At 45.4% G+C, this 22,832-nt stretch overlaps 1 protein-coding gene, 1 long non-coding RNA gene and 1 other non-coding gene across 4 annotated transcripts; 1 reads left to right on the forward strand and 2 right to left on the reverse strand.

The window, feature by feature from the left end:
* The first annotated feature begins 61 nt into the window (after positions 1-61).
* On the forward strand, positions 62-17,588 carry LOC139032866 (uncharacterized). Its single transcript, XR_011485482.1, has 2 exons — positions 62-147; positions 11,904-17,588. It is a non-coding gene; the product is annotated as an uncharacterized lncRNA (long non-coding RNA).
* LOC139032908 (U6 spliceosomal RNA) lies at positions 4,394-4,500 on the reverse strand. The gene has a single exon (XR_011485546.1). It is a non-coding gene; the product is annotated as a U6 spliceosomal RNA (small nuclear RNA).
* On the reverse strand, positions 4,983-19,320 carry MEFV (MEFV innate immunity regulator, pyrin). Of its 2 annotated transcripts, none has more exons than XM_070461110.1 (9): positions 18,904-19,320; positions 15,070-15,891; positions 12,469-12,848; positions 11,949-12,044; positions 8,655-8,885; positions 8,237-8,259; positions 6,728-6,843; positions 6,519-6,551; positions 4,983-6,182 (listed from the first exon to the last, which is right to left on the reverse strand). In XM_070461110.1, exons 1-9 carry the CDS (start codon positions 19,178-19,180, stop codon positions 6,151-6,153), a joined length of 2,010 nt encoding a protein of 669 aa, XP_070317211.1. In that variant the 5' UTR covers positions 19,181-19,320; the 3' UTR covers positions 4,983-6,150. The 2 variants fall into 2 exon arrangements, with proteins under 2 accessions (XP_070317211.1, XP_020770630.2); XM_020914971.2 differs by having other exon boundaries at positions 4,983-6,002; positions 18,904-19,319.
* Between the last annotated feature and the right edge of the window lie 3,512 nt (positions 19,321-22,832).

The raw sequence follows: 22,832 nt of genomic DNA on the forward strand, positions 1-22,832 counted from the left end.
AGCCTGGTCTCCTCACTAGGAGCGGGCAGTCTGCGCTTCAGAAGGCGAGGCTCGAGGCCGACCAGCAGGACTTTCAGGACCGCAGGGAGGCTAGGTTGGCAGCATCCGCTTTCTCTGCGGCTGTATCTGGGAGACGGAAAGCTAAAGGTTAGTTCCAGCCCGCCAAACCTGGTTGGCACCACTCGAAGTACGGAAGGGATAACTACAGGGGATGCTGGGAAATGTAGTTCGGCGCCACACAGCCAATGGGAGATCGTCAGGGTCAGCGGTTGGGGCGGAGCAGGATCAGGGCTCGACCGGAAGCGGGCTGTCGGGAGTACCGGAAGGTCTGTGCTAGGCCGCCGCAGTTTCCGCCGCAGTTTCCGCCGCAGTTTCCGCCGCAGCACCTGGGTCTATCAAAATACTGAGGTGGCGGTGAGTTGGTGGTGGGCTCTGGCCTCTGTCGTGTCTAGAGTTCTGTTACAGCCGTCTCTGTCTGTAGGAGCGGCCCGTTGGTCAGAGCCGGGCGACGCTGCCCTCCCCTGTATGCCAACTCCTACACTGCGGTCTGGACCGGCCATCTTACTTCCTGAGGAATCCTAATTGTCCATTCCGCTTCCGTTCTCCGTTTATCTTTTCTTTCTGTCTTGTTCACATACTCTGTTCATTCTCCAGGGAAGTATTGGTTAAGAGATTGGGCCACACAAGAGCAGAGATTGCCTTATTTCTGTGTGTAAAGTCATTGTCAGTCAGGATGACTAAAGTGAAAATATAAAGGAATCCCGTTTCTTAACGGAAACTGAGTGATTCAGCCATGGTCTAAAATGTGTTATGAAGAGACTACTGTCAAAACTGTGTGGCAAGAAAAAAAAAGAAAAAACACAAACAAAAAACTGTATAGCAACAAGTTAAAGAATACCTGTCTTTCCAGACATATTATGAAACAAAAACAAAAACCTTCTTTAATCAAAGCTGTATAGTTTGAACTACGAGTGAATAAATAGAACAATAAATGCTAAAATTGGTCTGAATATATGTCGACCTGTATGAAAGGGTGGCTTTTAAGCTTGGTACTAGCAATAGTTGTCTGTTCTTCCTGGAAAAAAGGAAGACTCCTATCTTTACATACCCCCAAATTGGGATTTAATAGCCAATGGAAGAATATTTATGGGAACGCTAAGTTTAATATTGAGGCAGAGTAGGAAACTGAGGTGCCTTAGAGTAGAATATAAACTTGTGAGAATGTATTAAAAAAGGAAATTTTAGAAGATAATATTGGTAAAGTCAAACAAGTGGTAGACTGGAATGTAATTGTGCGAGATAAGTCAAGTAAAGAGTAAGGCATTCCCAGCATACAGAGTTCCTGCCAACTGACCGAAGACTGAGGCAAAGGCCATGGAACCATTCCATAGAGGCGGAAAGCTAAATGATATTGACATTTGAAAAGATGTTTAGTGGGAATTCCCTGGCAGTCCATTGGTTTGATTCCTGGTCGGGGAACTGAGACATTGCATACATGACAGTGTGGTGAAAGAAAGAAAGAAAAGATGGTTAGCCACAGTTTGGCAGTCTTTCAAAATAGAATTATTATCAGTTCAGTTCAGTTGCTCAGTCATTTCCGACTCCGCAGCCCCATGGACTGCAGAACGCCAGGCCTCCCTGTCCTTCATCAACTCCCAGAGCTTGCTCAAACTCATGTCCATCCAGTCCATAATGTCATCCAACCATCTTATCCTCTATTATCCCCTTCTCCTCCTGCCCTCAATCTTGCCCAGCATCAGGGTCTCTTTCATGAGTCAGTTTTTTTCATCAGGTGACCAAATTATTGGAGATTCATCTTCACCATCAGTCCTTCCAGTGAATATTCAGGGCTGATTTCCTTTAGGATTGACTGGTTTGATCTCCTTGCAGTCCAAGGGACTCTCAAGAGTCTTCTCCAACACAACAGTTCAAAAGCATCAAAAATTACTATAGGATCAAATAATTCCTTTCCTAGGTATAAACCCAAGAGAAACGAAAACCTGTACACAAATAGCATTGTTCATACTGGCTGAAAAGTAGAAACAACCCACTTGTCTGCTGAACAGATTAACAAGATGTATATCCATATAATCAGTTATTTAACAGTAAAAAAGGGACAAAGCAGTGATACATGCAGCAACATGGATGAACTTTTGACACACTGTGCTGAGCCAAAGAAACCGGTCACACAAGACCATATGTTGTAATTCTTATGTGAAATGTCCAGAACAGGCAAATCCGTAGAGATAAAAAATAGGTTAGTCATAGCCAGGGCCTGAGGGCAGAGGGGAAAGACCAGTGACTGCTAATGGGTGCAGGCTTGTTTGGGGGGTCATGAAAATGTTGTGGAATTAGTGTTGATCCACACATTGTGGATATACTAAAACCCATTTAGTTGTGTATTTAAAAGCGTGCATTTTATGGTATGTGAATTATATCTCAATTTTAAAAAACCACCTGACAGAGAAAGTTACATACTACAAATACTAATATTTAATATTTAAAATATTTATGTAAAAGTATTACAAAAACTTGTTCAACATCTGGATCCCACATAGCAAGTAGTTAAAGGAACTGTACCATTTTTATAGACTTGATGGAAGCAGTTTTTCACATGTTGAGGTATGGGGAAGTCATTCTTGCTTATAAATGATTTGGCTTGAACTTTATGCTAATTAGAATAGCCTGTTTTATGGCTTGTCTAACTTACATTGTACATATGCTTTAACCAGTAAAAAAAAAAAAAGAATACAGCTACCAGATTGTTGAAAATGTCATCTTTGAGGATAGGGATAAATGTTCCCCTCCCACCCCCATAATGCCAATGCTAGTACTCCATTAAAGATGAGGTTCTCAAAAAAAAAAAAGATGAGGTTCTCTTCCCAGACACCAGGGTCATGCTAACTAGTTGTGTGCATGCTAATCTGCCTTGTTTGAAACCTCTCATGTTTGATGTTTTTTGTTTTTTTATTAATATTACTTTTTGGCCATGCTGGGCATTTGTTGCTGTGCGTGGGCTTTTCTGTAATTTCTGGGAGTGAGGATTACTCTCTTGTTACAGTGTTTGAGCTTCTCATTGTGGCTTTTCTTGCTGTGTCTTGGGCTTGAATAGTTGCAGCCCGTGGGCTCAGTAGTTACAGCTCTCCGGCTCTAGAGCACAGGCTCAGTAGTTGTGGAGCATAGGCTTAGTTGCCTCATGGCATGTGGAATCTTCCTGGCCAGGGATCGAACCCATGTCCCCTGCATTCCAAGGCAAATTCTTAATCACTGGACCACCAGGGAAGCCCAGTGTTCCTTGTTCTGCCAAGATATAAAACTGTGATTCAGGCATCCAAAATAGAGAGGATAGTGATTGTATTTAATTTCAGACCTGTGCTTGCATCATTGAGAACCTCGATTTTCTGAACTGTATCAAACTCAAGGATAGCACAAACCATTCTCAGAACAGTATCTGCTAGTAGCTGCCAGCTGCAACCTAATGGGCCAAGGTCTCCCCTTGTAACTTTGCAACCATTTTGGACCCCAACCAGTCCTTACTTAATAAGCACTCTTATTCTTGCCAGCTTCAATTATAATTCTTGACAAACAACTTAGGTAGCTTTGAGGTTTTGCCTATATGAGCCTCCCCCCATTTTGAGGTTCTATGGGACACAATTCAAGTATTTCTTAAGTCTGTGTCTCCCAGGCTGTAGTCCTCAGTTTGACTTGAATTAAAACTATTACTATTATGGATTGTTTATCAAATATGTGTGTTGACAGAATGAAGCAAAAAAGTAGAAATTCATGTGGAAAAATTTATATCCTTAATTTCAGGTAATGAAATAAAACACAGGTAAAGTCTCATTACATTTCTATCATATCAGCAAAAATTTTGTAAGGGATCAACACTGCTTCAGGCATGAAACATTTAAAATCTTTCTGAAGGATTGTATGGCCCTGCAAGTGTTGTCAAATAGTTCACATTCTGAAACAGTTTTAGGAATAATTGGAGGGAAGAACATGTGTATGGGAGGGTGGCAGAAAATATACACCAAGCTGTTCATGGAAGGATAGCAAGGGAGAATTGGTAACAACAAATGCCAAACACAGTGAACAGCTGAGCAAACAGGGCACGTGAGCTGTGTCAGCATGTTGATTATGCATGTAGAACAAAGCTCCATGAAGAAAGGAAAGCATGTGTTTTGTGCTCTGGTCACAACCACAGAGAATCTAGGCTCCACTGTGAAGATGGGAAGAGAAGTTGGAGTAGCAGAAGTTTGTGGTTCAATCTTCATTTGATCCTCGTTTTTTCTTACATTCCTCTTTATTTATTTTTTTTTAATTTATTTTTTTCCATTTATTTTTATTAGTTGGAGGCTAATTACTCTACAACATTGCAGTGGTTTCTGTCATAAAAAATATGGAACGCTTCACGAATTTGTGTGTCATACTTGCGCAGGGGCCATGCTAATCTTCTCTGTATCGTTCCAATTTTAGTATATGTGCTGCCCAAGCGAGCACTACATTCCTCTTTATATGTCATTTTATTCTTTGGATGTGTTAATTTTTTTCTTTTGAAGTATAGTTGATTTACAATGTTGTGCTAATCTCTGCCATACAGCAGTGTGACTCGGTTATACACATACAGACATTCTTTTTTTTTTTTATTCCTTTTCATTTGGTCTGTCCCAGGAGACTGGATATAGTTCCCTGTGCTGTACAGTAGGACCTTGCTGTTTATCCATTCTCAACATAATAGTTTGCATCTACTATCCCCAAACTCCAAGTCTGTCCCTCTCCTTCCCCCTCTCTATGTCTCTTTATTCATTTATTTATGTCTCTTTAAATGGAGAATGAACTAGAACCTGACATTCCACAGACCCACAGATTTGCCTGTAGAGCTCAGGAAGAATAGTAACAGCAGCCCCATCTCCCTCGTGGTCTTCTGTATGCAAACAGCACCTCACAGCAATCAACTGAGTGACAACAAATGCAATCACAACTACATTTTCTAAGGGATTTATTTATGAGGTCCAGTCACAGTTCATTAATCCAAGTACAAAAGTGATTTGTAATGATCCAATCTGCTTGTTTTTCTTCAGGCTTCCTAAGTCTCAAGACAGGGGTAGGTAGAATGAAGGAACACATCCTTGCCAAGGGTCCTGAGGGAAAATGAGGGTAGGTTCTGTCTCAGGAGCATCTTAGGTGCTAATTCTTAACAAGGATTTATTAAGCAACAGCGATGTACTCTGAAAGCCTTGTATCATCTGCATGTGTGTTCTCTTTACTCTTGGTTTACCAGTATTTGTGACCCAGCCTACTTCTGCTTCTGTCCCGTAAACTCCTTGGGCACGGGGACTATTTTTTTATTCCCCATAGCACTGGAACCCAGTAATGACTGTCAAGTGTATGGATTCAAGATTCAAGACCAGGAGCCTGAAGGGAGATGCAAAGTGTCAGGTATTCAGGGAGGCCGTGGCCACCCCCACTAGACAGATGGTCAGAGGATCCATGTTCTTCTCTCCATCATGTGTCCTGGGGCTGAGGATAGGTTGAAGGGGCCCCAGGGGAAAGTAGCCAGTGGCTGTGAGGGATGTGGGATTTGGCTGTCACTTTGTAAAAGGAGATGTCACCATCTTGTAGTCCAGGGAGATACCCCCATGCCAGCAGGGCTCCTCCATCTGGATCTGGAGAAAGGTGCACGCCTGGCATTCATTTTACTGCCTCATTGTTTCTACCAAATGCCCATTCTCTGGTGACAGAGTCATGTTCTCCTTGCTGCTCGTGGCTGCCTTGCAAATGCCCAGGACCCACCCTGGCTTGTCTCCCACCTTCACTTCTCAGTCATGGTGGCTAGAGAGCAGGCTCAGAGAGCCCAGCACCACGATTCAGCTATAGAATCTTCCTGGACTAGCAGGCAGATGGTCCCACTTTTCTTCTCAAAGGCTCACTCTCTTCATGTCATCAGAGAAGATGAAAGATGAGGTTGGAGTGGATAGTTTCTGCTTCCAGAATCACATTAACTGCAGAGAGAATTAGAATTCCTGACTTCAGGTCCATGGACAACATCCCCACAGGGTTTTCCCCACATCCAGGAAACGTGGACAAGGTCGTTCTTCGGGAACGCACTGGGGGACCGAGCAGGGGCCCGGCAGGCCAAGGCTACTCGCCTCAGGGTGCCTGACCACCAATCAGTTCTGCAACTATAGAGAAAAAGGAGATGGGGGCAATGCTGAGCATCCCCAGTCAGAGGGACTACATCCACCCTGGTCCCCACAACAAGGAAAGACAAGGACCCCTCCTCCCTGCTCAGGACCTGCCCGGCTTCCTCTGATTTCATAGGCCCCCGTTCCTCCCTGGCACCCAAGCCAGCCTTGGATATTCTGTGATCTGGCAGTGACCCCAGCTCAGAGACTATGAGGACTTGTCATGACTTTTCTCCCACCTTTGTCACAGGTGGTTTTTTTTTTCTCTTCTAAATAATGCCTAGAAATCACAAGGGACCCCTGGCCAGCACAAACTACCACCACCATACTCACCATTAAACGTTTCCACTTCTGAGCGCAGGGTCTCTAAAAGGAGAGAAGGAGTTCGAGTTAGGTTCCCCAGATGGGGACAGATCTGGGAGAGACTGAAGGCAAGACAGAAAGGACAAGAGAGATGGAGAAGAGACGCCAGGGGACCCAGGCTACACGGTTCTTGAGGGCAGGTGAGGGGGCTCTTCCCATTCTCCCGCAAGCCCACCTACCCAAGAAGTGCTTCATGCGCTTCTCAACAAACTCTGATTTCTGGTAGAGCAGGTGGATCTTCTCTTTCACCTCTGGTGGCGTGGCCCACAGCTCAGGGACAGTCACCATCTTGGCCCTAGAGACAAAAAGACCATTGGCAAAAGAGGGCTGGAGCATGGGGGTGGCCCACGGTCTCATGAACTGAAAGGGAGGTGCAGCTTCCACCAGGCACACCCACCCCAGACCCACTTCACAAAGAAAACTTCCTTCCTGGGCTTCAAGTTCTAAACACTGGTCCTCAACGCTGGCCATGGGGTGTGCTCTCCAGGGGAGCTTCAAAAACCACAGACACCAGGGGACTTTCCTGGCGGTCCAGTGGTTAACACTCCGAGCTTCCAGTGGAGAGGGTGAGGCTTGATCCCTGGTTGGGGAGCTAAGGTCCTGCATGGTGCAGGGCAATTAAACTCACACAAGAAACACCCAGTGCAGCCAAAGTTAAAACAAGGAATGGGGGGTTTCCCTGGTTGATTCACTTGTTAAGACTCCACTGCAGGGGCCACAGGTTTGATTCCTGATTGGGGAACTAAGATCTAGGATGCAGCCCAGCCATAAAATAAATGTAAAAAAAAAAAAAAAAAGAATGGAATTCTGGCACATTCTACAACATGAATGAACCTTGAAGATATGCTAAGTGAGATAAATCAGACACAAGAACACAAATATTGCATAATTCCACTTATATGATGTATCTAGAGTAGTGGAATACATAAAGACAGTAAAATGGTGGTTGCCAGGGGTTGGGGGAGGGGAGATTGGGAAGTTGTATAATAGTACGGAGTTTCCGTTTGGGAAGATGAGAGAGTTCTAGAGTTGTATCATGGTGATGTTCAACACTGTGATGTACAATGATATGAAGGTACTCACTGAACTGTACATTTTTAAATGCTTAAAATGGCAGATTTTGTGTTACATGTATTTTACCACCAAAAAAATTTCTTCAAAAAATTAATGCTTGGGTCATACTCCTGAAGATTCGATTTAATTTGTCAGCCAGGGCCTGAATGTCAGGATCTCGTGAAGTTCCCCTGGGTGATCGTAGGTTCCAGCCTCCTTCCCCTTCCCTTTCTCCCCTCCCTTCCCCTTCTCTTGCCCACCCCCTCCACCGCTGCCTGCTGGGCTTAGCAGATCCACTTCTGGAAAGTGCCTCTCTCCCTGTGCCTGCAAGCAGGCAGTCCTGCAGGAACAGTTTTCACAAGGTGAATTGCACAGGACACGGGCTGTTAGGGGAGGTTCCTAGGAAGCCGCCACCACGCGACAGGCGTGTTAATCGGGTTCCATCTTCAGTCCCGCAGTCCCCTCCTGATCATGCTCCCATTCTCCCTACACAAATCCAGAAAGGCCTTCGGAAGCTGCAGGAGATGCGAGAAGGCACATCCCTGGGTTGGGAGCGTCTCCCTCCTAGGGCTGCCTCCCCAGATGCTGCCTGCAGGACCCCCTTGCCAAGGGATCATCAGGGGACCTCTTGGTACCTGTGCAAGGTGACTCCAATGTCCTAGGAGAGAAAAGAGGGAAGTTCTCCATCACCAGTGTTGTAAGGACTATGATGACTCCTGGCCTCCCTGCCCCAGAGTGTCAGCAAAAACAGGGCCCCTCCCCCCAGTTCTAATCAGCAAGGTGGCAACTCAGCTGGGGCCTGCCCATAACCGTACCCAGTCTACTGACGTGGGAGATGCCAGGGGATCCCCTAGATTCTAGGCCACCATGGGTTCCTGATACTGCATTGCAGAAGCCTGGACACAAGAGCCATTATGGATCACCAAGGACAAGTCCCACCCCAGCCCCAAGGGCCTCACCACTGGGTTGGGGAGAGCAGATGGCAGTACTGGGAGCCCCTGTCATCCTGCTGGGCACAGTGGACAGAGGAAGGCCAGGCCCAGCTGTGCTCACCTTCATAAACTCCCACTCTGGCTGGCACTGCTTGGCCTCCAGCTCCCCAATCAGCTCGTCGAGAAGGGCGATGTCCCTCTTCCCTTGGGTGCCGTACGTCTCCCTAACCTGGCCGATGGTCTGGCCCAGTTCCTCTAGCCAGGCCACAAAGAGCCGCTCCTGCTGCTCTAAAAATTGGCACAGCTGCTCCAACTGGCACTGGATTCTCTGCTTCTGGGTTTCAGCTTGTTTCTGGGGAACAGAAGTCAGGGAGATATAGGGGCCTGTGCACTCAGGGAATACCCAGAAGCCCACCTTCCAAAGGGAGAGTCCCCTCTCCTCCCCCTGAATTGGGGCAAGTCAGTCCATCTATTTGGATGCAAGTGAACTTGACTTCCAGTACTCTTGCACACTGGCCACCCATGACTTTCTCATCACTAGAAAGTTGCAGTGGACACTTGAAGTTGCTCTAGGGTAACTTTTCTTCATCCAGGGAGGGAGAGGACCCTTCACATAGACTGTACAGAAGAAATCTCATTTTTGGCTCAAAAGGACAGGACTAAATCTCTTTAAGTTCTTTTGAACCAAAAATGTCTCTGCACCTTTTGTTGTTGATTTTAATATGGGCACATTCATTTATGAGCTAAACTGCTAGACACAATGAAGAGAACTCTGGTGTAAATTCCAAACAGCCCAGGGCCTCTCAGGACACTTTGTGGATGTTTTCCTGGCCCCTGTTCCCCTGCCACCTGTGGTCCCCTAGTTGACATGTGATAGTGGTTCTGACACTGCCTGGTATTTTTCTGTAATTAAGGAGTAAGACTATGTGGAGTAGGAAATGGCAACCCACTCCAGTATTCTTGCCTGGAAATTCCCATGGACAGAGGAACCTGGTGGGCTGCAGTCCCTGGGGTTGCAAAGAGTTGGACACAACTGAGCACACACATACAAAACAGACTCACAGACGTAGAGAACAGACTTGGGATTGCCAAGGAGAAGAGGGAAAGATGAGGGATGGACTGGGAGTTTGGGGTTAGTAGATGCAAGCTATTACATTTAGCATGGATAAACAACAAGGTCCAACTTTATAGCACAGGGAACTATATTCAATATCCTGTAATAAACCATGACTGAAAAGAATATGAAAAAGAATATATACATGTATGTATAACTGAATCACTTAGCTATGCAGAAATTAACACAATATTGTAAATCAATTATACTTCAATAAAACTAAAAAAAAAGAGAAAAAAAGGAGTAAGACTATGAACTTGATGTGTGCGGAACCTCACACCTTCCCCTCAGCCTCTGCTGAGTCACGTGCTGGGTTTCGAATGCGGAAGAGTGTTCTCCCGGTCTTTACAGCACAGCACCGCAGACACACACCCGTGCCTCTGGTCTGCACAAGTCACTTTCCCCATCACTCACTGTCTAAGTCTAGACAATCAACAAAAAACCAAGACTGGGTTGTGGCATTTGCTGTTTCTGTGGCGTAGATGGGCTTCTCTGGTGCCTCTAGACAGTAGAGAATCTGTCTGCAGTACAGGAGACCTGGGTTTGTTCCCTGGGTTAGGAAGATCCCCTGGAGGAGGGCATGGCAACCCACTCCAGTATTCTTGCCTGGAGAATCCCCATGGATAGAGGAGCCTGGTGGGCTACAATCCCAGGGGTTGCAGAGTCTGACACGACTGAGCAACTAAGCACTAAACATGTGGGTGTAGATACTCCCACATGTGTCTAATTTGAGACATGTGGCCAGTCTCAGGCTTCCAATGTGATGTTCCTAAACATGGAATCTGGGACACTTTTTGTTGTTGATAGCAGTAATGTGGACTTTCCTTTTTTTTTAAGAGGACAGGTCAACCATCCTGTTCAATGGCCTATATTCTAAAATTCTCTGATAATTTTGCTCATGATTAAATTCAGGAGAAACATGGGGTGGGGGGTGAGAGTGCCATAGACCTAAGGCCATGCTCTTTCTAGCCCATCCCATTGGGAGGCAAAGACTATCCAGTTTGCCATCATCAGTATAGGGATTCTAGAATTGGTAATTGGTTAAGGAGGGGTCTACCAGTCACTACTGTAAATATATATTATTTCCTTTATAATTATTAAGTAATTTGGGGAGTGGTATTTGAGAGTGTGTAAGTACGCTGTTCTCTGCCATTTTTTTCCTAAAAATTTTAGCTTCTGTTGCTGATCCCTGTCAGTGTCAACTGTATAATGGAAATCTTCTAATTCAGTTGTTATTCTGTACTTGTTTTAGCTGGCTTTCTGCTGTAAAAAGGAGCTTTCCCTACCCTCTTTCCTATGATTAAAAAATTTTTTTTCATTATTTGAAAAAGGAGGAGATGGTGAAGGCCTGAAAACAGCATTCCTTTCCATAAGGGCCTATGTCACTGCGTCTGAAGGGAAGGCTGGACACTTTTGTCTCCCCGGGTTTCCCTGAGCAGCCCAGGCTCCTGCCTCACCGTCCTCTGCCCCACCTGGAGCACCCTTGACCTCTGCTCCATCCACAAGTTCAAGCCGCCTGGGGTTATAGGAAAGGGTTTTCATTTGACTACCATTCAGCAGTTTCCCAAAAGTCAGACACCTGGACAGCTGCCACCCCCCTCCCTCTCATCCTGCCCTTTGTTATCTTTGCCTGTTTCTCACTGCCGTGTGGTGGGTCCTGACAAGTTTGGGACTCAGGGAGATGAAATCCAACCAACAGAAATGCATCAGACAAATCATCAAGGCTCTGTGGGTTAGTTAGGCACCTTCACACGAAGGGAAAACAGAAGTAACTAAAGCATCCAAGAGTCTGGACAACACCTTAACAGGAAGGCTACTAAGTGGTACTTATTGGAGTCTGCAGTGTTGCAGAACCACAGTTTTAAAAGGAAATGTTCACTTTAACCATTTGAATTTTACAAATAAATATGGCTTTTGTAAAAAAAAAAAAAGATAACAGCAATTATAAAAACAACTCGGAGCAGTATTTAGAAAGTCTCTCCTCCCCTTTCCTCAATCCCATTCCTCACTTACAGCATCCATTTCTCTAAACCATTTTGTGGTGAGTCTAAGAAAGTGTGACTGGGTCCTGGGAGATACCCCTTCTTGCTGGAGGTGGACTCCATCCCCAGGGACAAGCTCATCTCTAGACACCTGTTATTCCCTGCCCCCCAGGAGGAGGTGACTCTAAATATGTGATCAGCTCTGTTTCCCTGTGAACTAGTACAGGACTTGAGGGACCCCTGCTCACTCTGGGTTCTCTGCTTCCTTCTACAGGGTGAATCCAGTCAATGACAGGCCACAGACCACCCCTAACCTTACCAGGGAGTTCACTGTTTTCTTATCCCCCTGAGATCTCTGCTCCTCTCCAGATTTTCTCAACTCCTTCAGATGCTCCAACTGCTTCTGAATTTGCTCCTGGGGAAAAAAAAAAAACAACAACACTTGTTGAAGCTCAAACTTGGCCCCTGCCATCTTTAGTTGGTGCCAACCCTAGATGGGAAAATTTGCTACAGGGAATAAAGCTGAGAGTGCTGCAGCCAGGAGCATGGGGAGAGGTAACCAGAGGAAGAAATGACCTCATCACACCAAAGGAAGCAGAGCCGAGGTGGTGAGAAAGATTTCTTATGAGAAATCTTTCAGGATTCAGCCATACCTGAGGCTAGATTCCCACAGACCTCTGAGCTACATGCAGCATCCCTCTTTGCTAGCTCAATTTGTATGTGTTTGCCACTTACAGCCCACAGATGCTCCCTAATGCACCAGTGCCTAGCATTCCAGGGAAACCTCCCAATGTGTTCAGGCACCCAGCAGAGAAGGGTCCCAATGCAGGAAGCCCCACCTTGTATTCCAGGGCAGCCTCCTCAATGGGGCGCACCCGGTGGCCCCGGTGCTCCTGGCTCAGCCGGCAGATAAGGCAGATGAGCTCCCCATGGTCCTCGCAGAAGAGCAGCTGCACCTGCTTCATGTGACGCTCACACTGTGGCAGGTTCTTGGGGTTCAGGCTGGTCATCTGCAGGCCCTCCTGCCACTCACGGCTTCTGTGGCTCTTCCCTGGGAGCAAGTCCTGGCACCGGGGGCAGCTGGATGAGCGGCTGAGTGAGGCCTCAGGGTCCCTGGAAGCCGCAGAGCAGCTGCAGGAGATGTGCACACAGCTGCCACCAACTGGGTCTCCTTCCTGGGCACGGCAGAGAGGACACACAGCCTTGTCCTGCAGCCTCCCTGAGGACACAGCAATGGAAAAACCTGAGTGACAAACCCAAGGTGCTACCAGGGGATGCTGCAAATCAGCCTAGTGGGAATCTGTGCCTGGGACGTGAATGTTCTCTGTTAGACTGAGGCCTTTTCCTAGCTTGTCCTCCCCCAACTGCCCTCCAGCGAGAACACTCAGACTGAGGGCTAAGGCCTGGATCTCATGCCAGTCCCGAGACTTGGAATTTTCAGGCATTTATCCTAAAGAAAGGCATTTTGCTATAAATTCTATGCCTTCCTCCTGCACATACACTGACACAGGTGACATAAAGATGGGAAGACATTCTACTGGTGTTGGCTTTACCACGTACCACCACTGAGAGGGTGCATAACTTGAGTAGAGTTGCCAGGGGATGGTTACTCACTTGTGGCTGAACCCACAGACCCTAGCAGAACCCCTGGCACCTGGTAAACATTTGGGAAGTGTGTGTTGAATGAAGGAATGAATGAGCCACTGCTCACATACAGATTCAGAACACATGATGTGAAAGTAAAGAAGTAACTTGACAAGGCTGAAGGGTGTAACCCACTGTGATGACGACCAGCTCTGTTCCAAGACCAGCAGGGCTTCATAAAGCAGAAATAACAGGAGACACAAGAGGAAATAGAAACACACTCAATCCATGAGTCCCCTGCCACCTCCTCCTCTCTCAGGGTCCCAGGAACTCATATCACATCTGTAAATGAGACTTTGAGCTCCCCAGTGACAGTTTCCCCCTTCCCTTATGATGACATTTTTTGCGGTCCATATGACTGCTTCCCCACCCCTGCTCCCCCAAAACTACATTTCCCAGTCTCCCTAGCAGTTAGGTGTGGTCATGTGACTCCAGACACACCTCCTTTCATTGCACTTCCCTTTATTGGGACACTTCATTTTTTACAAAATAAAGGTTTGTGACATCCCTGTGCTGCCAGATGATGGTGAACGTTCTTTAGCAATAAAGTATTTTTAAATTAAGGTGTGGATGTTCCCTGGTGGTCTGGTGGTTAGATTCAACCCTTTCACTGACACGGCCCAGGTTCAGTCCCTGGTGGAGTAATGGAGATCCCACAAGCCACACAGTGAGGACAAAAATAAAAGGTATATTCATTGTTTTTTTAGACATAATTGTACACTTAATACAGACTACAATATAGTGTAAACATATGTACTGGAAAACCAAACTTTCTTGTGACTAGCTTTCTGCAATATTTGCATTATTGCAGTGGTCTGGAACAAAACCCACATTATTGCGGAGGTATGTCTGTACATTCTGGCCAAGAGGATGTAAACAGAGGCATCATGGGCAGAATCTAGAAACTTCTGAAAATCTTCCCTAAGTGATACCATTCTCTTTTGTCCCTCCATCCTGTTGCCTGGAATGAGGATACTACCATGAGCTTCAAACTCTGTGGAGCAGAAAAGCAGCAGGAGCTGGGGTTCCTAGCCAGAGGATACCACATTCACCCCAGACTATGTGTGTCATTTTTGTGAAAGGGGAACAAATGTCTGTCTTGTTTCAGTTGTTAACTTTGGTGTTTCTGTCATTTACAACCCATCATAATCCTAAATTCTGCCTCTTTAGTAAAAGAGACCTATGATTTTGGCCACCAGCTTCCTCTCTGCTCAGAGAGGCAGACTGGCAGAATCTCAGCCCCTTGACATATTTCCATAGAGTATTATAAGAAGGTGATATTTACCTGGTCTTTCCCAGATGAGCAACCTGAGGTTCAGAAGCCCTTGGGGATTCTAAAGAAGTGTCTAAGAGCTAACTGGCTGAAATGTGTGCAACACTGCAACATTTTGTGAAGATGTGCAGATACGCCTTTTTCCAGGATTCAGAGCCTACAATCAGATTTTCAAAGGATTGAGGCTCTCAAGGTGGACCCAAGGGTCAAGTGAAATGGATAAAGTAGAGATAAAAGCAGGCTTGTGCATCTTCCCAGGTGGTGCAGTGGCAAAGAATTTGTCTACCAGCGCAGGAAACACAAAGAGACACAAGTTTGACCCCTGGATTGGGAAGATGCCCTGGAGTAGGAAATGGCCACCCACTCCAGTATTCTTGTCTGGGAAATTCCATGGACAGAGGAGTCTGGTGAGCTACAGTCCACAGGGTCACAAAGAGTTGACTGTGCACACACAGGGGAAAACCTGCACCAGTCATCATTCCTAAGGATACCAGGTCTTCTGGACTCTGAGGTCCTTTCTTACCTGAAGACGGAGAGACTTCTGGATCTGAAGGCTCATGGGGCACACTGGAGGCCTTCAGAGCCCCAGTTCCACTCCTCTCTGCAGGAGCTGTGGGTTCTAGATGCTCCCCAATCATCGTCTTTCCAGCCAGCGGTACACTGAAAGGTGTATTCCTGAGTGCTGTCCTCTCCAGGGTCGTGGCATGCTCTGGATTCCTGGAGCCCTTCTCCAGAGTCGCGGTCGGCCCTGTTTTCAGAGTGGCCACTTCGCTGGCAGTGGTTGCTGAGGTTGGATTCTCAGTGTTCATTTTCTCCTGAAGCAGAAGAGTTTCTGGATTGAGGGGTCCTGTCTCTTCTGGAGAAATGGTAAGTTCAAGACTTTTGGGTCTCTTCTTTCCTGAAGGTAAACATACTTCTGATATCTTTGTTTCTCTCCTTCCTGGGGACCCAGCGAATGACCCGCTGGTGAGTCCCTGGAGCCTTCCTGCAGAGCTGGCATTCCTCCGCAGCCTGACAACTGGATAGCTCCCTTTCTCCTTCTCCCGTGGCACCTTGGGGAGGACGGGGCTTCTCTTGGAAGACAGAGTCATGTTCCTGGCCCCCAGCTTGCCCTGCACCTCCAGGCCCTCAGAGCCTTTCTGATCTCGCTGCTTGCCCAGAGGCTTTTTCTGGGGCCCCCTGCCAGCCTCAGGCTGGCTGGAGGGTGGGCAGCCAGCCCCATCAGCACTTTGTCGCTGCTTGTCACCTTCCAGACCATCTGAGGTCTTTAGGCTCTTGGGCTTCATCTCCCCAGAGGAACCTGACGTTGCTGAGCTGTCTGTGTCACTTTCTTGTATCCAACACTCTGAAAAGACAATGAGATGAAAAGGCATGGGAATGCCTGGTGCTCAGAGTCAAGATTTGGGTAAAGGGAGAGAAGAGAGAACCCCCTCAGAAATTAGGGAAGTTCAGGACATTCTAGACAACAGCAGTCAATTAGCATTAAATAAGATCATATTCATTATCTGCTGCCTTATTTCTGAAGTAGTACTTATCAAACTTTTTTAGGCAGGAGAAGTTGTTTCCAACATAAGGTCTTACATAGAATTCTTAACATATAAGCGAAAACCCTAGTTTATTGGTATACAATAATTGGTATACTTTTGTGTGTGACTTACAAATCTACAAAACTCAGTTATCAGTCAATAAAAATAGGTGCAAAAGTTTGAAATCAAGGGTCATGAGGAACAGTTAAAACTTTAGAAGCTAATTTTTTGCTATAACTTTGGTTTTATGAAATGGAAATCCTGACTGATTCAGTTCAGTGTAAACAGTTTAAAAAACAAGTTTGCCTGGAAATTTCAGGGTAACATTTACTTAGACAGAAAGGGCTGAATTTCAAGGTCTCCATAAAAAGGAGTTCAAGTATAGCATGAACTATCACACTGATGTGTCGGGAACCGCCGGGATGTGCCCAGTCCGTGACAAGAGGAACCTGCAAGGCAGCTCTTCCTCACATGGGGCTGCCCCAGGGGCCTAACATGTCCCCTCGGGAATCACCAGGACGTACCCAGACCGTGACAAGGTCACTGGATGAGAGAGGAACCTCCAAGGCAGCCCTTCCCCTCGGGGTTGTCCCGAGGGCCTGATATGTCTCTTTCCTCTTTCTGTCTTACTGTTGTTGGGCTTTCTGTTAATTTTTGGAAATATAATATATAGTAATAAGGCCTCCCTGGAAAAAGTCCAAGCCTTTTTGGAAATGCTCATGATTGTTCTGGCTCAAGACATGACCATAAACATCAAGTTAAAGAAGAAAAGGCCACAGGCATAGTTTGGCTGCTTGCTTAAAAGATTATAATGTACTAGAATAGAAAAGAGTAGAGGCATTTAGATTTAGAAGTAGATATACTGCTTTAGTTTACTTGCTCCTTGGTTGAGAGGGTTTTCATTATTGCTATTTCCTTGCTGCTATTTGTCCATTGTTTCCCTTTCTTTAAACAACATAGAATATTACCGGTATTTTTGTAGAATTAGAAAATGGGGTACATAGGATTTCAATAGAAGATTTATATTTACCAGCTTCACTGCCATTATCTCACTATTAATAGAGGTGTTTTGCTGCTTTAGAGATGTTTTTGCTGTTTAATAGTTAATCATTGTAAATTGAGATTTTGTGGTTTCAGGTAAAGAAAAATATCAGGGTTTTCACATGGTACTATTCTCAGAAATGTCAAACGTGTTACTGTGACCCTTCCCATGTATTGTTTTATTGTCCAAAGAATTTACACTATATCTGAGATTTGTAGAACATTGTTTTGTTAGAATGAAAATGTTAGGCCATTGAGGCAAGAAGACTATGTACAGGGACATTTAAGAAAAAACCCTGTAATCGGAAATGTTCTAGATGAATGCATAGGGGAGAAACATGGGAAAGAAAAATATTGACAGATGCACGAAACCAATATCTGATGTAATATGTGGTGACTTAAGGGGGAGGTAATGTTCAGTCTATAAAAACTGAGCTGTCCTAAAAATTAAAAAAAGGCTACCTCTTCTACGCAACCTTCTGTGTGTGTCTGTCTTCTTCCTCGCCAACGCCACTCATCCCTTGGGTATTCCTGGATCCACTGGGGCTGGACCCCAACACTGATGGCCTCCAATATTTTAAAATGTTGTTAATGACACATTTTAATATGAATTTGTTAGTTTTGTAAATTAAACAATTCATAAATTTTGAATCAAGTATTTGCCAACTTTCTAAAGAATCCCTGAAATGTCTTCCTGGGATACAATTTGAAAACCACTACTAAAGAAAATATCCTATAATTAGCACCTTAATTTTTGGTTTGAAAAAGCCCATAGTAAAATTAAGATTGCTTAAAACACTTTGTTGTTGGCTTTCCAGGAAAACATATTTTACAAAAACTGCCTCAGGAACTTGTGAAAAACCCTGAAGAAGCTCATAACCAAGTTTAAAAATACAAAAAAATTAATTTAAAAATTATCCTCATTAAATTATACCAGGTTCAGATTACAGTTTAGCTTTATCACTCTTTCAAAGAGCAGAGAAATTTTGTTATGTAAACTCTTCTACCTCATAGAAGGACATGAAAAGCATTCCTGATATAGTCTTAAAATCTAGAAATAGAAGAAAATTTTAGACATCATAGAATAGTTTTTTAAACTAGTCCCAGAGTAGTGCCCCTGCCCCCACCAAATCTCAAAAAAAAAAAAAAAAAAAAAAAAGAAAAGAAAAGCAGAAGTCCAATAGACCGCATTCTTTGATCACAGTGTAATAAAATCAGAAAGTGACAGCAAAGGGGTAGACAAAGAAGGAAGGAAAAGAGGAAAGAAAGAAAAGATGAAAGAGAAATAACGAGGGAAAGGGAAGGAAGGAGAAAGCCCTTTTAAGAATTTTAGAATACTTTTGTGACATGTGTTAAGAGGAGAACTCAAAACTGAAAAGAAATAACAATATCACCCATCAACCCAGTTGATAGGAGTGGTTAGTTTCTTGCTCGACCGAAGATACTCATCTGTAGGTGTTAATGACAAATGAAGTGAAGAACTCTACCAGCAAGCACCCAGCCCCCGCCTCTTCTGATCTGGCCTCATAATCAGAATCTCAGCCTCCTGGGTTTGTTCGTTTGTTTTTAAAGCCACTGGGAGCCTTAGCTTTGCTCCAGCTGCAAAGACCAGAGAAGGGGACAGAACTTGATCGGCTGAAGAAGTCACAGGAGTTGTCGCAGACCTGGGACTCCTGACCCCCAAGTCAGTATGCACTGGTCTGAACACAAGTTCCCTCTTGTACCTTCCACCCGACTCCACGAACTGCCAGCAGCTGCACTGAGAGAGGAGGGTGCTTGGGGCTGCTTACCTGGGCTGATCACCCGGTGAAGCTCCTCTGCCAGGAGGTGCTGGTTTATGGCCCTCAGGACCTGCAGGGTCAGCTGCACCGCATATTCCTCCCCGTAGTGGTTGACCAGCAGAGAGGCCAGCTTCACCGGCTCAGCTGTCTGCAGTTGGCCCCGGGGGATCCGGGTGTGCTCCTTCTCCAGGCTGGTGTTCTGCAGCTTGAACTTGAACTTCTCAAAGTCATAGGGCAAAAGCTCTTCCAGGGAGTAGAGTAGATGGTCACTCCGGGTCCTGGCCATGGTGTTGACCAGAAGAGACTGGAGGCAGTCGTCCTGCTTCTGAGGGAAAAAACTGCTGTCTGTCTTGGTGCCCAGAGAGTAGAAGGTGCAGCTTGTGAAATAACGGAAAAGGCACAGGAAATGCTCTGTGTTTTGGTGGGAACTGAGACTAAGGCTGTTACTGTGTCATTGCTGGCTTGCGTCCTCTTCCTCAAAGAATCAGAGGCTTTTCCAGGTAGGAGGGCTCAATGCCTTGTCAGCTACATGGTGGTTCTGCATGCCAGCTCTCGCTGACCCAGGCTGCACTTCGGAGTGGTAGGTTAGTCTTTGAGGGAGGGCCTGGGATTGGATTCCAGATTCTTGATCTTTGGAAGCCTCTCAGATGCTTCCCTCCTTCCTCCCAGGAAGGTGGGAGTGGGAGTGGGGGGAACAGAGTCCCTGGCCCCGTGCTGGAGAGAATCACGATGAGGGTCAGTCCCTCTGGTCAGCTTCTCTCCTCCAGACTCTTGGGGTTTTATTGACCCTCTGGAGCCAATGGCAGGAGGATGGGGAGCAGCAGATACAGCCCTGCAAGCTCTGCCCTTCCCTGCCGGAGGAGACAGGTGAGGTCTGGAGGCACGCCAGGAGAAAAGCCCTGGGATCACTCCTGTGGACGTAGTTCCAGTTGTCTGGTTCTTCCAGCAACATAAAGGCCTACGAATGCCACGCCTGGGACCACCATCCTGACTCGTTTGTCCCAGCGTTGAATCTGCCATGACTTCCCAGGAACAGACCCCGGAGGGAGGGTGTTATACATGTACGGTTACTGAACACATGTTCTGGACCAGGATGCTGGAGAAACAAGGGTGAAAAATGTGTCCTTAGGGCTTACAGCCCAGTGTGGGACCCCAGCCATGGCTCTGAAGCTAATGGAGGTGGTATGGGCGAAGTGACTTCTTCCTCTCTTAACTGCTCTTCCTGCTACAATGATTTATATCCTCAATTTTGTTTTTGAAAAATTTCAAATCCACAGAAAAGTTAAGGGCATAGTACAATGAACACGTATATACTCTCAACCCCTGTTCATCAGTTGTTTACATATTATGTTTGGTGATTCTCTCCCTCTGTGCACACTTCTGTTTTTCTTTTTTGAAGCATTTAGTAGTAAGTTTAAAACATATCAGGTATTATTCCAAATACCCTGACCATCCTAAATACTAAGAACAAGAATATGAGGATAATTACTTATGTATTTATTTATGGCCACGCCTCAGGGCTTGTGGAATGGAATCTAAATTCCCCGACCGGAGATTGAACCTGGGCCATAGCAGTGAAAGCACCAAGTCCCAACCACTGGACCGCCAGGGAATTCCCAAGGATATATATTTTTTTCCCCAAGGATATTATTTTAAATAATCACAATACTATTATCACACTCAGGGAATTTAATATTGTTACAATACTACAACCAGTCTGTAATCAAATGCCCCGGTTATCCTTATAATGTCTTTGATAGCTAATTAAAAAAAAATTTTTTTTCCAATCTAGGATCCAATCGGAGATCATGCATTGCTCTTAGTTGTCATATCATTGTAGTCTCCTTTTATCTAGAACACTTTCACATCCCCCCACCTTTTATTTTAAAAAATTTTGTTATTAATTTTGTTTTTGGCCTTGCTGTGCGGCATTCGGGATCTTAGTTCACTGACCAGGGATCAGTCCTGTGCCTCCTGCACTGGGAGCAGAGTCTCAATCACTGAACCACCAGGGAATTTTCTCCCCTCACCTTTAAATTAGTTTAGTTATTGTTTATTTTTGGCTGTGCTGGATCCTTATTGCTGAGTGTGGGCTTTTGTCCAGCTGCAGAGAGCAGGGGCTACTCTCTGGTTATGGCACAGGTTTCTCATTGCAGTGGCTTCTCTTGCTGCAGCGCATGGGCTCCAGGGTGCTCAGGCTTCAGCAGTTGCAGCACGTGGGGTCAGCTGCTCTGCAGTACGTGGGATCTTCCCGGCCAGGGGTTGAGTCTGTGACTCCTGCACTGGCAGATGGATTCTCATCCACTGAGCCACTGGGGAAACCCACCCCTCACCTTTTGAAATTCTTCCTTTCAAGACATTAATGTTTTTGAAAAGTCTGTTCCAAGCACAATGTCCCTCAGTGTAGATTTGTGTGATTGTTTCCTCATTATTAGATTGAGGATATATCCTACTTATCCTTGAGATCTCTCCATTGTAAAAGGTCATTTTTTTTTTCTTTGTTATTAACATGTAACCTGGGCGTGTGGAAAGGTCTTGCACTCTCAGTCTTTCACCCCATGGTGTTAGCCTTCATTGATGATCCCTTCCTAAATCAGTTGCTAGAGTGGTAGTTGCAAAATAGTGGCATTTCTATCACTGAGTTGGCAAATGGTGCCATATCCTGATTGAAACTTGCTGTCTTCGTCATGAAATTTTTGGCTTACAGATATTTTTTCCAAATGTTTTGTTGGTGATAGTTATCCCTGAATGATCCTTACTCTGTGCTTTTTTTAAAAAAAACTCTGTGCTTTATATCCATTGTTCTCTAAAATCTCTGCAGCATCCCTTCAGAGCAGGATTCATCACACACATTTACAGCTGGGATTAGTGGATTAGAGACCTGCCCCAGAGTCAGGGTTCAAACTCACTCTATTAACCACTTTGTAATACTGTCTCCCTCCAATACTGATACTTTATTTTACTGTTCATCACTAACCCTGGATGTCACCTTTTCGGCTGACCAATGAGGCTCAAAATGGGCCATGCTGACCATTCCAGCAGGTCAGTGACAGCATTCTGATGTCTGGCTGAACAAACAGCCCCAAGTATGACCAACCTGGAATCAAGGCTTCCTTGAGTTCTGATTGGTTGAATTTATTTTGTTGTCCGGATGGTCCATGTGCTTTGTATTTTACAGATTATTCAGTGTTTGGGATTTAACAACTGATAACATCCAGTTTTCTGGATCCTGGTGAGAAAATAAGACCCAAACCCAACATCTTCCCTTAAAAAAATAGATGAACTCAAATGCACCTTTATGGTACAAATATCAGATGTGTGAAATTCTCAGGTTGGGCCAGAGGGGTTTTAACTGGGATTTTTCTGGGACCGGGACCTGCACAAGATTCCAGAAGGCAGTCTCCCACAGCTTCCACAGACGTGATGAAATTGTGCAATGCCACAAAGCATCCTTCCGGTTCCTAGGAGCTCTGACGCTGATCTGACTGGCCAGGAAACTCCTCTAAGCTAAGACTAAGGCACCTATGACTGAATCGAGTAGGAAGTGGGACTTTCCACTCTACAGCAGGATGTTTTGCAATTTCAGTGGCAGTTTTTGCAACAGGAGCAATTCTGAGGCAGAGAGGTATTGAAAGACAGTGCTTTGTTGCCACTGAGGCTTTTCTAGGTCAAGAGAGGCTCACAATGCTTTCATTTTTTGTGGTTCCAGTGATTTTTTTCCTTTTTAATATTTATTTCTTTGACCGCCCCGGGTCCTAGGTGAGGCATGCAGGATCTTCGTTGCCAAGTGCGGGATTCCCCAATTGCAGCATGTAGGATCTAGTTCCCTGACCAGGGATCGAACTCAGGCACCCTGCATTGGGAGCTCAGAGTCCCAGCCACTGGACCACCAGGGAAGTCCCATCCAATGATATATTTTTAAAATTTTACTTATTTAT

The sequence above is a fragment of the Odocoileus virginianus genome, chromosome 33 (genome assembly GCF_023699985.2).
Source record: "Odocoileus virginianus isolate 20LAN1187 ecotype Illinois chromosome 33, Ovbor_1.2, whole genome shotgun sequence".
Taxonomy (NCBI): Eukaryota; Metazoa; Chordata; class Mammalia; order Artiodactyla; family Cervidae; genus Odocoileus; species Odocoileus virginianus.

What these genes read in the sequence shown, in the direction of transcription:
- MEFV (XM_020914971.2), bottom strand. Translation starts at nt 19,180, where the DNA reads ATGGCCAGGACCCGGAGTGACCATCTACTCTACTCCCTGGAAGAGCTT. An exon ending in ATTGGAGTCACCTTGCACAG is followed by an intron (nt 6,844 to 8,236) that starts GTACCAAGAGGT and finishes TTTTGTCTCTAG; the next exon opens with GGCCAAGATGGTGACTGTCC. An exon ending in AGAAGTGGAAACGTTTAATG is followed by an intron (nt 6,003 to 6,518) that starts GTGAGTATGGTG and finishes TTCTCTCTGCAG; the next exon opens with TTAATGTGATTCTGGAAGCA.